Source organism: Pimephales promelas, chromosome 2, assembly GCF_988280905.1.
Source record: "Pimephales promelas chromosome 2, fPimPro1.hap1.1, whole genome shotgun sequence".
NCBI lineage: Eukaryota > Metazoa > Chordata > Actinopteri > Cypriniformes > Leuciscidae > Pimephales > Pimephales promelas.
In genome coordinates, this window is record NC_142770.1 from 33,211,315 (window position 1) to 33,228,703 (window position 17,389).

Sequence of the window (17,389 nt, forward strand, 5' to 3'; positions counted from 1 at the left end):
GTGTGGTGTGCGTGTGTGGTGTGTTGCATTGTGCGTGTGTGGTGTGTGTGTGTGGTGTGCGTGTGTGTGTGTGGTGTGCGTGTGTGGTGTGTTGTGGTGTGTGTGTGTGGTGTGCGTGTGTGGTGTGTGGTGTGTTGCATTGTGCGTGTGTGGTGTGTGTGTGTGGTGTGCGTGTGTGGTGTGCGTGTGTGTGTGTGGTGTGTTGGTTTTGGTGGATTACAAGGTCTTTCCACCAGTTTACATACCAGCATTATGAGGACATTTGGGATTATAAGGACAAAGGACATGTCCTTGTAATTCAAACACCGTGAAATCATTAATCTGAGCCTGAGAAACATCCTCCTGATTTTTTTTGGGATGTCCCTTTAAGTAGGTACACCAGTTTTCTTGTGTGTGCGTGTATATCTCGTGACTGCCGTCTATCGGCTGGATCCGCCACTGCCGTTTCACACACAATTTACACATTAATGGGCGCGGCCGGGTGGAATTGGCGGGCGATCGTCTGATTGGTTACTGACGCGCACGAGCAGTAGAGAGATCCGGATTCTGCCTGCAGACCGCACTCACCTCTGATACGTGACAGCAGACTGGTAAGTAAGTACATAAAATATTATACGTTTTATATATTGATTCATAGAAGTTAGTTACATCTATTTTTAATATTAAAATGAGTCATATCCATGTTATATTAGTCATATCTTAAGCATATTCGCGCAGTCGACCATGAGCCTCGTCATGGCACCCTGGAAACTGAATAATGCATTTCTTATTAAGGAAAAGTTAGAATAATTAAGAATAAGTATGAACAACCACGCGTTTCAGAAGAATTTTCACATCATTGAGAAAATCAGCTTTTTATAAAGTCTCAATTTGCCATAAATGGACGTTGTGACAGGATTAAATGATCGTCTGGTTGAATTTGCAATACAATCTAACGTTAATTTATGGCCTTAAACACGAAGTCAGAGATCGACATTTTATCATAAAATGCATTAAGTTACCCTTTGTAGAAAAAGCACAATACCAACAAACAATAGTTAATCGAATGAGGTAACTTACATTCGACGACTCTGTGGTGATTACTGGGTTTATATGCTCTTTCCACGATTCAAATGCATTTGAAAGTGCGACGAGAAGTTTCGACAGAAATGAATCTCAGCAGGTAAAGTAGTCAAAGTTTCTGCAAATGTTAAACATCTTTTGCTGAAATTGACAAAACAATATTTGGACAGTATACATTTAAACGTGTTTAATAATAATAATAAATAGTTATTACTTAAGGTCAGCCTTACGATAAATAAGTTACAGCATTACATAGAATAGTTTTGTTCGTAATGGTGTTGATGCATCAGAAGTCTTGCAAATTCAAAGAAAATAAGTAACGTTAGCCTAATAACTTTTGTATTGCAAAGTAAGATGGATAGGGACTGCATGGATGTGTAACTTGTTAGATTTATGTATTTGCAAATATTTGTATGCTATGTTTGTATTATTCTGTGACCCAATTCCGATTTGTTTTGCTCGTGTGACACAGATTAGTTGTGTTCTGTGACAGTGTAACCAGGAAAAAAACGCATGCATTCAGATATTTCTAAATAGGTTTCAGGCCTCATTCCTATTTGGAAATAGGCTAAATCAGATTTGTGGCAATGCGACTGTCATGTTAATGTGCAGATTTTCTGAGGCATTAGGCTACGTCTCTGCAGTTTAATGATGAGAGAAACCCAGACACACATCTGCAAAGGCAGTGGTTCTCAATCCTGGTCCTGCTTTTTACATTGTAAGCTTCAGAATTTTGCCACTCGCAAAGCAGACAGCCGCACCTCTGCTACTCTGGGCATGTTTTTCCCCCACATGATTTGAATATTAATTTTCAGCTTTGAATTTCTGTTTTATATATATTAGACTTTACAATATTCGTTGACAGCCCTAGTAGGATCATACTGGTGCGGTGAGAGCATTTAGTGCGTCACGTGATCATCTGCCAAAAGAGCGCTGTGCGATATCACTTTTAGATTTTGAACTATTATTATATGTCCACGCTCTGCCTTTGTAGAAAGATCGTAGTATTATGCTACAGTGCAAATTATATCAGTTGTAGTTTTGGCATCTACGTCCTAACATGCTGTCCAACATGACGCTCATTCATATCACATGTTTTGAAGAATAGCAGTAGAGTTACGTTCATATGACATTGCAAATCTTCACCATCATGAAAGCTTACGCCGGTTTCACACTGCGCGTGTAAGCAGAGCATAAGCAGCGCTTATTTTTTGGCGCCCATGTTAACAGATTATAGCATTCACACCGCATGCAGAGGTGGCGCGGCAGCGCCTAGCGGAAGCAGAGCAGGAGCAGCAGTGCCGCGATCGTTTCAGCGTCCTGTCTATTTTTGGATTTTTATATTAAAGTACGTTCATTATAGTTGCTTATTTTCTGGAAAGTAGAAAGTTGATATAGAGACTTGATGTAGAGCCAAGCACTGTGTGAACCTGAAAACACACTGCATTGTGAGGACAGGACGGTTTACTGGGACATTGTAGTCTATTAGTTATATAGTGTATTAGTTATATAGGAAACAGGCATGAGATTGTGAACCTAAAAACACACTGCATTGTGAGGACTGGACGGTTTACTGGGACATTGTAGTGTATTAGTTATATAGTGTATTAGTTATAAAGGAAACAGGCATGAGATTGTGAACCTAAAAACACACTGCGTTGTGAGGACAGGACGATTTACTGTCTGGGACATTGTAGTGTATAGTGTATTAGTTATATAGTGTATTAGTTATATAGGAAACAGGCATGAGATTGTGAACATGAAAACACACTGCATTGTGAGGACTGGACGGTTTACTGGGACATTGTAGTGTGTTAGTTATATAGTGTATTAGTTATATAGGAAACAGGCATGAGATTGTGAACCTGAAAACACACTGCTTTGTGAGGACTGGACGATTTACTGTCTGGGACATTGTAGTGTATAGTGTATTAGTTATATAGTGTATTAGTTATATAGGAAACAGGTATGAGATTGTGAACCTAAAAACACACTTTATTGTGAGGACAGGACGGTTTACTGGGACATTGTAGTCTATTAGTTATATAGTGTATTAGTTATATAGGAAACAGGCATGAGATTGTGAACCTGAAAACACACTGCATTGTGAGGACTGGACGGTTTACTGGGACATTGTAGTCTATTAGTTATATAGTGTATTAGTTATATAGGAAACAGGCATGAGATTGTGAACCTGAAAACACACTGCATTGTGAGGACTGGACGGTTTACTGGGACATTGTAGTGTATTAGTTATATAGTGTATTAGTTATATAGTGCAGGGCTCCAGACTGCGACCAAATAGTCGCATTTTGCGACCAAAATTTGAGAGTGTGCGACTGAATTTTACATCAATTTTACATGTGCGACCGGTAAATTTGCCACACGTTAAACGCATGGTAAAGCGTGGAAGCGGACGCGTCAATGAATCCGTGACAAGAATAGCGCGATTAAACGTCTGTGGGAAGGAGACGGAGACAAATATCACAACCTGATGTGCGTCTGAGCAATAAGCGATCTATCGACTCTTTACCTAGCACCGAATACAAACAAAATGAAAGTGGAACTAAAATACGCAACTCATATAGGCTATGCTTCACGGACCGTTGACTTTTTTCTTAGGTTGGACCAATAATAGACAGAGCAGCGCATAATGGAGCCCCCCGAACCACCGACAGTAGGCTAATAAAGCCCCGAACTTGCCAGTCGCTGGCCGATCTCGATCACGCGACGCTGTTATTAGCAGATGCAGTGAATAAATCCATTGACTTCGCCTCAGAATTAATAACATAATCGCTACGAGATCCAGTGAGAAACACTCCGATTCGGCGCAGAGTTCTGTTATAAACCATATCAGATCAAACAGCGCTGACGTGGAAACCAGGAGAAACACTTACAGAAGACTTTCAGTCCACAAATCAGCAACTTATCAGCATGGCAAATAGTAAGTTAACTCTAACCATAAATATGATGTGACAGAAATACGGTAGTCAAACACTTACAACACATCTTTGTCCTGCTCTTCAAAACTATAATATCATATAAAGTTAAATGTTTTATTTTTTGTATTTTTTTTTTTTGTGATGATCAACACATTTTTTGTTCATCCTTCAAAGATTGTCCTAAAACGAAAACATTTTAAGATGTTGGAAAACTCTTATTTAAACTTTAAAATTATTATTATTATTTTTTTTTTTATTAAAAATTAAATAAAACAAACATTGTAAACAGTAGGATGTTTATTGGCTATTTTCACTCCAAGTCCTTATACATACATGTTTTCTCTCCTTTTGTTTTTAATTAATATTAAGACATTATAAGTGATAATAACTAAAGTTAACTTCATCTACACCCTAAATTAATCTAAGTGATTTATTGTCAGCCCCAGTGCTACCAGTTTTTTTTTTTTTTTTTTTTTTTTTTTGTATAAAAAACAAACAAACTGGTGTGTCTTGGTGTGAGTTCTGATTTGAGGTGGTGCTGCCCTCAAATTTGAGTCTGGAGCCCTGTGAACTTAAAATAAAACAGCATAAAACAAACAAAAATAACGAGTTTATTCGACTATTTCTTTTCTTCCTTGTAGGCCAGAACGAGACTTCCTTATAGATTTCCACGACGCATGCGCGAGATTTGCGATCTGCTCACACCAGCCTTCACTACTTCAGATCGCAATTCTCGCGCATGCGTCATGGAAATCCATAAGGAAGTCTCGTTCTGGCCTACAAGGAAGAAAAGAAATAGTCGAATAAACTCGTTATGTTTGTTTTTTCGCACAAAAAGTATTCGCGTCGCTTGATAAACATATAGTTGAGCCACGGTAGTCACTTGGGATATTTAAACATTTTCTTCATTGACTTTCTGGGCCGTCAAGAGGCAGTCCTTTAGGAGCCAATGTGGTAGTTATACAGCTCTCAAATTTAATCAAAAATATCTTTATTTGTGTTCCGAAGACGAACGAAGGTCTTACGGGGTTGGTACAGCATGGGGGTGAGTAATTAATGACTTAATTTTCATTTTTGGGTGAACTAACCCTTTAAGATAGACTCCTCTCACCACTCAAAACAGACTTTTTGTTTAGTGTGAATTCTGTATGCTGGCAAATCCTCTAATTATAACAAACAAAGTGTGGATATTATGAAAGATTCATTGTGCAGTCAGCTTCATTGATGATAACAGAGAACTGTGAGCTTTTTAGGAGCAACAGCAACTTGTGCTTAAAAAAAAGGGAAAATCAAGAATCGAATCAAACCGTGACCTTACAATCCAAAATGTAATCGAATTGAGAACTTGGAGAATCCCTACAAAGGATGAAATTACTCTAATTTAAAAGTGAAAATGAAGTGCACACCAGCTTTTAATAAGCTTTTTAGCTGTAAGCTTTTTAGCACCAAATCAGGGCACAAAAACAAAACAGTGCTGCTTCACACGGCCGCACCAAAGGGCATGCCCATGCAAATGTAATGCATTTTACTTTTAATTTAAAAAAAGCCTTTAAATTAGTGATTTAAAAACCCCCGCCGGTGATACTGGTATTACTAGTATTGTCACATGTCGATTAACCGGTGGGAAAATATGCTCACTGTTACTTCCCTAATAGGTGTAACGCATGTCACAGTGCAAGTGTTAGAATGGTGAGACAATGAGGCTCTTAATGTTTTTTTTTTTTAATCTTTCAGGACGAGGAGTGTTCACCAAACACTTCATTTTAAAAGGGGATTTTGTGGTTGAGTATAGAGGCCTTCTGACACGGGAACAAGAATCCTCTGGAGTGTTTCTTTTTGACTTTCCATGGAAAGGACAAATGTGGTGGTAATTAATTTTTATCCTTGATTGTAATACATTGATAATGCATTCTAATACATGCATAGCATAATGAAAAAAGTTGCAATATGGGCCCTGTCACAAATGGCATCCTTCATGTTCACATGCATCTTGAAGGCTTACAATGGCTGGCACGTGTCCGTTAAGTCCACAAGACATAGGGTTGTCCCATTTGTAATTTTCTCGCAATTTCCCACTTTGCGGCTGCTGTGCGTCCTCGATTTGCTCTTCTGTCGAGCCTGTGAGCTTCCCTGCAGACTTCAACCTGACAGTCAAAGCAGAATTACATCATGAATGTGTGGAGTCTGAGGAAGACCGCAAGGGCTTAAGGTGCCATTTGGGACAGGGCCAATGTTCAATATGTGTAGAGTCGATCTCTGACTTCGTGTTTGTTTTTGCTTCTCCCTCCAGAAGATGAAGTTTTACATGTTCATCTTCAAACATCATTGTCATGTTCTTATGTTTGTCATTTTATTTATAATGATATGGACCTTTTTTATGCAGCATGGATGCCTCGGAGGAGGATGGAAGCTTGGGAAGGCTTGTGAATGACAGTCAAAAACCTAACTGCAACATGAAGGTTGTGACTGTCAATAACAGCCCACACTTGTGCCTTTTTGCTATTTTGGATATTTTTCCTGGGGAAGAAGTCACCTACAATTACGGCCCATCTGGATGGCCGTGGAGATCCCAGGTAAAGAATGTTCTCCCCCAATATGCAACAGAGCATTTCCTCAAAGTATTTTTACAGTGTAGACAATGTAGGAATGTTGTTGTGTACACATCTGTCTATATATTCATTATATATTCATTATTTTACAGAGTATCTACTGTCTAGTATCTACACAGCTCAGACGTCCGAATAACATTTTCATGAAAAAAGCTCAGTTTTCCTTAGTTGTTATATCCTTAAAACAAGGTATTGTTCATAATTTAAATAATAATTTAAATAATCATAATTTAAATACAAATAAGGTTTATTCAATTAATATGTTAAATGAAAAACTAAAACAATAAATGTAACAGTAAAAAATTGATGTTACAAAAACATTTAACTTTAGTGTTTGTGCTCATGTGAGTATTTGAATATCCAGTGTGTTCATTTTACATTATGACCATAGAAAAATAGTATAGAAACAGTAAAGTTTTGTGTTGAAGGCAAAAGTGTTCAGACGTAGTTTCAGTTTGTTGCCACAACAAGACTTCTATGTTTGGTGTTTTGTTACAGCTTCTTTAGCTCCAGCAAATGTCGTACAACTGTATTTATTTTCCTTCTCTCCTTTACAGATGAATACAGACGTTGCAGACACACCATCCTGTCTGGCAGAAACAAGTGCTGAAAAGGTATTGTGTAGTTTTGTAAGAGACATTAATAATTATATCAGGTGGATTTTTATATTAAAGTACGTTCATTATAGTTGCTTATTTTACATCTGGAATGTAGAAAGTTGATATAGAGACTTGATGTAGAGCCAAGCTGTTACAATGGAGGCTCCCGCTCCGCCTCCTCTCCGCCACCAGAGGGAGCCTTCACCAGAATATTGACCATTGGCTTTGAACTCAAATTCCCATCATACCTCTTACCTGGGACTGATTGCGTCACACACCTGCACCGCATTAGCGCACACACATAAAAACCACTTCCACACACCACACCAGTGCGAAGTCTTGATTTGCCCCGGTGATCATTTCTGAGCGTTTATACCCCTGATTCTGATTCTCTGGTTTTGGACTTTGGACTGTTTGACTCCCTCTCGATTGATATCTGCCTGGCCTGAACTCGGACTGTTTCCTGACCAAGATTATTGCTGCCTGCCCCGACCTCTGCCTGTATCTTGATTATCCCGCTGTCTTGTCTGCATTGCTCTGTCTGCCCGTTTTGACCCAGCCTGTACGACTCTGTCTAATAAAAGCTGCAAATGGATTCCTCTGTTCCTTGTGGATCATTACAGAAGACTTCGCCGTCTTCCAATCCAGCAGCTGTTCAACAGTTAACCACTGAACTCACCGCTCAAGCTTCCCGCCTGGATCTACACCACCAGCAGCTCAGCCATCTTACCACACTCACTGAACAGCTTGTACAGGGGATGCAGGAGCTTCGCACCGCAGTCGGTGCCACACCCAATCCGCCTGAGCCTCCTCCGTCACCGATAGTCCCACCTGTAAATGTGAGTACATCAGTCAATCCTCGGCTCGCTTTTCCTGATAAATTTGATGGCACACCAAGTAAATGTAAAGGGTTCCTGCTACAATGCACGATTTTCGTCGACCAACAACCTGCACTTTATCCCAGTCACGGGAGTCGTATTGCATTCGTATGCTCGCTGCTCACCGGCAGAGCATTGGAGTGGGCTACGGCCATCTGGAAACCAGACGGGAATACGTTCACTACTTTTCAAGAGTTCACACAACAGTTTCGACAAGTCTTCGAACATACCACGGGAGAAGGAGATGCGGGAGAACAACTTTTAAATCTCACACAAGGGAAGGACACCACCGCTGATTATGCACTGACTTTTCGAACGCTCGCTGCACAGACCAACTGGGTAGAGGACACTTTAAAAACTCTATTTAGAAGAGGACTTACCCCCGAACTCCAGTCTGAGTTAGCCTGTCGCGACGAGGGGAGAAGTTTGAATGAGTATATTTCCCTGGCTATTCAAGTCGACAATCTGATCCGTACACGACGTAAACCCCGGGCAACTAATCGAACTTTTCTCCCGGCAGCAACCCCTCATGAGCCCATGCAGTTGGGTTTCACACCCATTTCTCCAGAGGAACGAGAACGCAGATATCAGAACCGACTGTGCATGTACTGTGGCCAACCCGGACACATGAAGCTCTCCTGTCCCGTACGACCATCCTCTCATAACTCTCCGGTGAGTTCGCCCGCTAGAAAGGGAAAATCCTCTAATCATCTCTCAATTCCAGTTCGATTAACAATACAGGAACAAGTGTTGGATACTATAGCCTTTATTGACTCTGGAGCCGCTGGAAATTTCATGTCTCAATCATTCGCCGAACAATGTAACGTCAAATTGAATCCATGTCATTCTCTTCTAACAGTGGAAGCGCTAGATGGACACCCCATCGGAGAGGGAAAGATCCAATGTATTACGGCAAACATTAGGATGGACATTGGATCTCTGCATTCGGAAAACATCCAATTTTACGTCATTCACGCACCTCTTCACTCTATCATTCTGGGATATCCATGGCTCCGGACTCATAACCCTCAGATCTCCTGGAGAGAAGGTGAGATTATCCGCTGGGACGAAACCTGCCAGAATCACTGTTTAACCAAGGTCACCAGAATAATCCAGTCCATTTCAGCATCCTGCACGAAAATACCCGAACTCGAATCATTACCCCCCAACTATGCAGATCTTACTGAGGCATTCAGTAAAGAAAAGGCGTCGCAACTTCCCGAACATCGTCCCACTGACTGTGCCATAGATTTGATTCCCGGTGCCACTCCCCCAAAAGGGAGAATTTTCCCGTTATCCAGACCTGAGTCCGAGGCCATGAAACAATACATTGAAGAAGAACTCGCTAAGGGTTTCATTCGTCCATCAACTTCACCTGCCGCAGCCGGGTTCTTCTTCGTAAAGAAGAAAGACGGAGGACTCAGACCCTGCATTGACTATCGAGGATTAAATGATGTAACAGTCAAATACCGCTATCCACTGCCTCTTGTTCCTGCAGCACTAGAACAGCTTCGACAAGCCAAATATTATACCAAGCTCGATCTACGCAACGCTTACAACCTGGTTCGCATCCGTAAAGGGGACGAATGGAAAACTGCTTTTTCTACCACTAGTGGGCACTATGAGTATTTGGTTATGCCTTTCGGCTTGTCCAACAGTCCTTCAGTCTTCCAGGCATTCATGAATGACATTTTCCGAGATATGCTGGACAGATGGGTGATCGTTTACATTGATGACATCCTGATCTATTCCAATTCATTTGAGGAACACGTCCAACATGTCAGATCGGTCCTTCAACGATTAATTCAATTTCATCTATACGCCAAGATGGAAAAGTGTGAGTTTCATCAAACCAGCGTCTCATTCCTGGGATATATCATCAGTCAAGATGGGGTTGCGATGGATGAGAAGAAGGTGAGGGGAGTAGTGGATTGGCCACTACCTCAAACAGTGAAGGAACTACAAAGATTCCTGGGCTTCGCAAACTTTTACAGAAGATTCATCAGAAACTTCAGCCTAATCACCGCCCCTCTAACCGCCTTAACCAAACGACACACATCTCGCATTTCATGGAACACCGAAGCACAACAGGCCTTTCAAGAACTCAAGAGACGTTTCACTACTGCACCCATTCTGCGTCATCCGGATCCTGAACGCCAGTTCATTGTCGAAGTGGATGCTTCTAACACAGGGGTGGGGGCCATCCTCTCACAGCGTCAAGGGAATCCAGCCAAGATGTTTCCGTGTGCCTTCTTTTCCCGTAAACTCTCCCCAGCCGAACGCAACTATGATGTGGGCAACCGTGAACTACTAGCCATGAAGTTAGCATTGGAAGAATGGCGTCACTGGCTGGAAGGGGCAACCGAACCATTCATCGTACTCACAGATCATAAAAACCTGGAATATCTACGATCAGCCAAGCGCCTCAATCCCCGCCAAGCCAGATGGGCTCTCTTCTTCACGAGATTCAACTTTACTGTTACTTACCGTCCCGGATCCAAGAATACCAAAGCTGATGCTCTCTCTCGTCAAACTGAAGAGACGAACTCCAGTCCCAACCCAGAAAAGATACTCGGTGAGAAATTACTACTAGCTCCTGTTCAGTGGGATATCATGACAGAGATTCAGAACGCCAATGTCCAAAACCCAGCACCGATTGAATGTCCCGCCAATCTCCTCTTTGTCCCAGATGCCTTGCGATCCCGTCTCCTGGATCAAGTCCACTCTAATCCCAGCTCTGGTCACCCTGGAATCAACGCCACAATTCATCTGCTCCAGAACCGGTTTTGGTGGCCTACCATTACTTCAGACACCATAACCCACATCCAAAACTGTACTGAGTGTCAAACTTCAAAATCACCTCGAACACTACCCTCTGGTCTTCTCTGTCCTCTACCCACACCACAACGACCCTGGTCACACATAGCCATTGACTTCATCACCGATCTCCCGAATTCCCAAGGCTACACTACCATCCTCACCATAGTAGACAGATTTTCTAAAGCATGTCGACTGGTCCCCCTCAATAAACTTCCCACAGCTCTCGAAACTGCCGAAACTCTATGTAATCAAGTCTTCCGTTTTTATGGTTTACCCGAAGACATCGTGTCGGACCGTGGACCCCAATTCACCTCCCGAGTCTGGACTGCATTCTTCAAGAACCTCAATGTGAACATCAGTCTTACCTCCGGGTACCATCCACAATCCAACGGTCAAACCGAACGCCTCAATCAGGACATCATACGTTTTCTACGCACCTACTGTCAGCAACATCAGGAAGAATGGAGTAGATATCTATTCTGGGCCGAATATGCTCAAAATTCCCTCGTCAAACCAGCAACCGGCATCACACCGTTCAAATGCATCCTTGGATTCCAACCACCTCTATTTCCCTGGTCCGGTGAACCCACAGAACTCCCATCTGTCACGGAATGGCTTCAAAAGAGTGAGGACGTTTGGGATCAAGCACACACTCATCTGCGGCATGCAGTACGGCGCCAAGAGCATCAGGCCAACCGTCATCGTCGTCCAGCTCCCGAATACCAGGCGGGCCAATGGGTATGGTTGTCCACCAAGGATCTTCGACTCAGACTTCCATGTCGCAAGCTCAGTCCCAGGTATGTTGGTCCCTTCCAAATTTTAAGACAAGTTTCACCTGTATCATTTCGATTAGACCTGCCCGCTAACTACCGCATTTCTCCCACCTTTCATGTGTCTCTGTTGAAACCCGCTGGTGGTCCGAGGGGAGAAGCGGAGGAGGGGGCTGCCTCCCGGGGCCCTCCTGCCTTTCTGGTTGACGGCGAGGAGGCGTACAAGGTGCACAAGTTGCTGGATTCCAGACGTCGGGGTAACATTCTCCAGTATCTGGTCGATTGGGAGGGGTACGGTCCGGAGGAGCAGTCCTGGGTCAACTCAAGGGATATCCTGGACCCCACTCTCACGGAAGAGTTTCATAGGACATATCCGGAAAAACCGGCCCCTCGACCCCGTGGGAGACCCCGACGACATTTGCCTCCTCGCGTCAGGAGCCGCTCGCAGGGGGGGGGCTCTGTTACAATGGAGGCTCCCGCTCCGCCTCCTCTCCGCCACCAGAGGGAGCCTTCACCAGAATATTGACCATTGGCTTTGAACTCAAATTCCCATCATACCTCTTACCTGGGACTGATTGCGTCACACACCTGCACCGCATTAGCGCACACACATAAAAACCACTTCCACACACCACACCAGTGCGAAGTCTTGATTTGCCCCGGTGATCATTTCTGAGCGTTTATACCCCTGATTCTGATTCTCTGGTTTTGGACTTTGGACTGTTTGACTCCCTCTCGATTGATATCTGCCTGGCCTGAACTCGGACTGTTTCCTGACCAAGATTATTGCTGCCTGCCCCGACCTCTGCCTGTATCTTGATTATCCCGCTGTCTTGTCTGCATTGCTCTGTCTGCCCGTTTTGACCCAGCCTGTACGACTCTGTCTAATAAAAGCTGCAAATGGATTCCTCTGTTCCTTGTGGATCATTACACAAGCACTGTGTGAACCTGAAAACACACTGCATTGTGAGGACAGGACGGTTTACTGGGACATTGTAGTCTATTAGTTATATAGTGTATTAGTTATATAGGAAACAGGCATGAGATTGTGAACCTGAAAACACACTGCATTGTGAGGACAGGACGGTTTACTGGGACATTGTAGTAGGGCTGAACGATTTTGGAAAATAATCTAATTGCGATTTTTTTAGCCAATATTGCGATTGCGATTTAATATGCGATTTAAAAAAAAAGTTATTTACCTTCTGTATTAGTCGACAAAGACAAGCAATAAATAATTGTATAGTATGGATGGGAATCTTTAGATAGCTCATGATTCGATCTACTTTTTTTCTTATTAATTAATCTTAATAACTCTTAAAATATGCATTTAATTGCATGTGTAAAAACACATACTTTAAAAAATAAATATAAAAAAACATTTAATTAAAGCAATTACATGTTAAGAATTTTAAATAGGCTATATAAAATAATATAGCTTCAAAATATAAAAGCTAGTAAATAAAGAGAAACAAAAAAAAAAAACATTACAAGCAATAAAGAAAGAGTGGTCTATGTATTTAAAAGTAGGCTGTCTGAATGTTTTTCATTCAAGAGCTGGAGTGATTTCCCCTCAGTTTAGATACGATAAGCTGCATTCACACTAATGCATATATCTCTTTTGAAATTGTAAATGTGGTTTGTCTTGTTGGTTTAAGATATAACTGACCGTGTTTACATTAATTTCGCGTCATAAAAGCATTTTGACATGCAAGTACATTTACCAATGAGTCGCTCACGGCCGCATGCACGAGCGCTCTTCACAAAGCACGCGTTAGTATTTTAAAATGAAAGCAGCCTTCTCAGTGATTTTCATGGTTTTAATATATAAGCCAACTGCATTCCAAAATACATAAATAATGCTTCTGTGAACTGAAGCATTTGTAAAGAAAATTCCCGCGGGAGAGAACGCGCACTGCAAGAGTAACGTTATAACATCAAGCAAAGCGGCAAAAACTTTTCAATGAAGCCCGCGAATGTCCTTGTAATTCGGTTCAATCCCGAACTTTATGAAATAACGTTACTATGTTTTGGAAGGTTCGAGCGGTGTCATGTGTGTGAGTGAGGAAGAGAGAGAGCGAGAAAATAGAAGCAAGCAGATTCAGAACGCGGTTCGTTTCTAAAGCACGCGCAGCGTCATCACGCATCTGTGTTTAAAAACTAAGCTCAGACTCGATTCCGAAATTCTCTGAATCGATCCAGGATTGTTGAGGAGAGGAGAGAATAAATAACACAATAAACTGTTCTTTTCTGAACGCCAGACCGCGTAGCGTGGCAAGTTGATGCTTTATCTTGCAGACTGCTTTTCTCTCGCGTGTCACGTGACCAGTATAATCGCAGCTCTTGCGATTACAAAATCGCGTTTCATCATATCGCGATTTTATCGCAAATGCAATTAATCGTTCAGCCCTACATTGTAGTCTATTAGTTATATAGTGTATTAGTTATATAGGAAACAGGCATGAGATTGTGAACCTGAAAACACACTGCATTGTGAGGACAGGACGGTTTACTGGGACATTGTAGTCTATTAGTTATATAGTGTATTAGTTATATAGGAAACAGGCATGAGATTGTGAACCTAAAAACACACTGCATTGTGAGGACTGGACGGTTTACTGGGACATTGTAGTGTATTAGTTATATAGTGCAGGGCTCCAGACTGCGACCAAAATTTGAGAGTGTGCGACTGAATTTTACATCCAGTCGCACATGTGCGACTAGTAAATTTGCCGCACGTTAAACGCATGGTAAAGCGTGGAAGGGGCGCGTCAATGAATCCGTGACAAGAATAGCGCGATTAAACGTCTGTGGGAAGGAGACGGAGACAAATATCACATCCTGATGTGCGTCTGAGCAATCAGCGATCTATCGACTCGTTAGTCGTTACCTAGCAGCGAATGCAAACAAAATTAAAGTGGAACGAAAATACGCCACTCATAGGACCGTGGAGCAGCAGCAGCGATCCGAACCATTGACGGTAAAATAAAGCCCCGAACTTGCCAGTCGCGGGCCGATCTCGCTCACGCAACACTGTTAATAGGAGATCCAGTGAAGAAATCCATTGAATTCGCCTCAGAATTAATAACATCAACACCACGAGATCCAGTGAGAAACACTCCGATTCGGCGCAGAGTTCTGTTATAAACCATATCAGATCAAACAGCGCTGACGTGGAAATCAGGAGAAACACTTATAGAAGGCTTTCAGTCCACAAATCAGCCTAACAGAACCATGGATTTAGGCTAATGTAGTAAGTTAACTCTAACCATAAATATGATAATGTGTAAGAAAATCAAATGCTTACAAGTAGCCTACACATCTTTTCCCAGCACTTCAATAATATCATATATAAATGTTTTATTTTTTTGTATTTTTAATGTGATTACCAACACATTTTTTGTTCATCCTTTAAAAATTGTCCTAAAAAGAAAAAATTTGAGATGTTGGAAAACTCTTATTTAAACACTTAAAAAAATAATAATACCATTGTAAACAGTAGGATGTTTATTGGCTATTTTCACTCCATATACATATTTTCACTACTTTTATTAATTAATATTAAGACATTATAAATGATAATAACTAAAGTTAATTTCATCTACACCCTAAATTAAGCTTAGTGATTTATTTTCAGCAGTGCTACCAGATTTTTTTTTTTGTAGAACTCGCTGTGAGTTCTCATTTGAGGTGATGCTGCCCTCAACTTTGAGTCTGAAACCCTGTGAACTTAAAACAAAACAGCATATCATAATGTTAGGTCTATTTATTATTAAAGAATTTGTCAGTATTACAGTTATTTTGGGGGAAATTTGAATAATTGCATTGCAAGCTGATTTAAGGTGTGCCCCTAAATTTTCAGCTTGCGCTCCTAAAATTTTCAGTCAGGGGCAACAGCGCTCCTAGTAAAAAAAGTTAGTCTGGAGCCCTGTAGTGTATTAGTTATAAATAGGGATGGGTACCGAAACCCGGTATTAAACGGGCCCCGGTGCTGAATTTTGAAAGACCGCTGTATCGAAAAGCTCGGACGTTATCGGTTCTGCTGTCGGTACTGGAGAAATTATTTATCATTCCTATAAAGACGTTATCTTGAACATGTTTATATCGCCAGCCTTTTCTATATATAAACTATATTTTAATTAAACCATTTGTCTGTGATGCAAGTTGAAATTCGCAGTTCAGCAGAGAGAGAGAGAGAAGAGAGAGAGCGATCTCTCACGCAAAGCCACAGCACGCGCAACACGACAGCCCTGCTTAATGAGTGACAATGAGGACAGAACTAAACATTCAACGTGGTTACACTTTAGATGTGGGATATTATATTATTCTAATATATTTTGTATTTCGGCTTCCAAAGATTATAAAAAGAAGATATTTGAGATAAAACCGTTAAAAAACAAGACGATGATCTTTCCAGCTTAACTTCCTTTACTTCACAGCACTGCGGAGCGCTGTCAGTTCTTCCTAAAACCCAAACGTACCGTCAGAATCAGCACGATCGGCGATTGTTGCAAAATGCTGTCTTCTACTGTTGCAAGATCAAAAAATGGCTATTAAAAACACAAAAGCCTGCGCAAGAGCCTGTTCACAAGGCAGTGCGCGCTCCGAAACGGACGGCAACGAGACAAGAAAAGTAGCCTATACTTTGGGCTTCGTGTGTCCTCCTTAACTATCAAATATACATACAAATGTCAAAATGACCAGCTCTTTTATTTATTTATTTATTTATTTGATAGGGACAATGCACATTAATGAACTTCTGAATTGAGACAACAAAACAGACGTAAACATGCCGGATTATAGCCACAGGGCTAATTTACATCCGTAGTCCCTAGACAAATAACAAAAAATACAAAAATTACAACAAACAAAATAACAACAAAAACAAAATAAACAAAAAAAAACTAAGTAAAAATTACAAGCCGGAATCAACAACAAAAAACACAGAAAACACTTAGTGGTCACAAGACTGGTTTGCTATAAGCCACACTTTGAGTCTGGTTTTGAATATAGGAAATGTGGAACATTCCCTGACAGAGATGGGGATACTGTTCCATAACTTACAGGCCTTCACAGACAGAGAATTCTGTCCAAAGGCTGTTCTTCTGAACGGAACTTCACAGTCACCTCTAACAGAGGCCCGTGTCCTGGCACCACTATTAGTGTTTAGTTTAAAAAAGTCCAACAAGGGGGGTGGGGCTAATCCATGTAACACTTTGTAAACAAAACCGGCATATTTAAAAAAAATTAAATTCTCTATGCTTAATATGTTGTGTTTTTGTAAAATCTTACAAATATGGAAGGACATTGGCTTTTTATCAAGGACTTTTATGGCATTTTTATAGAGTAATTCTATTGATTTAAATGTAAATGCTCTGAGATTCGCTTAAACAGTTTATTCACTTAAACACAATTATGTCTTAAATGGACGTAAATAATAGGGAGAAATTGATGGTGCTTCAGTTACTGGTTACCGATTAGATTTGCTCTCGGTCTTAAAGGGGCAGCAGTCTAATAGCCTAAACGTGCTGACGATTCAGCCATTAATGCAAATCAAACAACAAAAGGCAGAGAAAATCACTCACAGCTTTTGAATAAGTAACTTTAGATTTAATAAGCATTAATCTATCTATGATAAACTATACAGTGCTATTTTATATTTGATTACTAAATTAGGTTTCTTTTCAGACAGAAACAATTACCTGAAAA

At 41.1% G+C, this 17,389-nt stretch overlaps 1 protein-coding gene and 1 pseudogene across 1 annotated transcript in view; one reads left to right on the plus strand and one right to left on the minus strand.

Moving 5' to 3' along the window:
• LOC120479122 (ribonuclease inhibitor-like) overlaps positions 1-6,336 on the minus strand; it is a 33,755-nt gene extending 27,419 nt beyond the window's left edge. The window contains exons 1-2 of the mRNA XM_089132865.1: positions 6,266-6,336; positions 5,966-6,148 (exon numbers count right to left, since the gene is read on the minus strand). Coding sequence (XP_088988991.1) covers positions 5,966-6,148; positions 6,266-6,336 — 254 coding nt within the window. The remainder of the gene's footprint in view (positions 1-5,965; positions 6,149-6,265) is intronic.
• The window catches only part of LOC120474894 (uncharacterized), a 328,303-nt pseudogene that overhangs the window by 157,919 nt on the left and 152,995 nt on the right, over positions 1-17,389 (plus strand).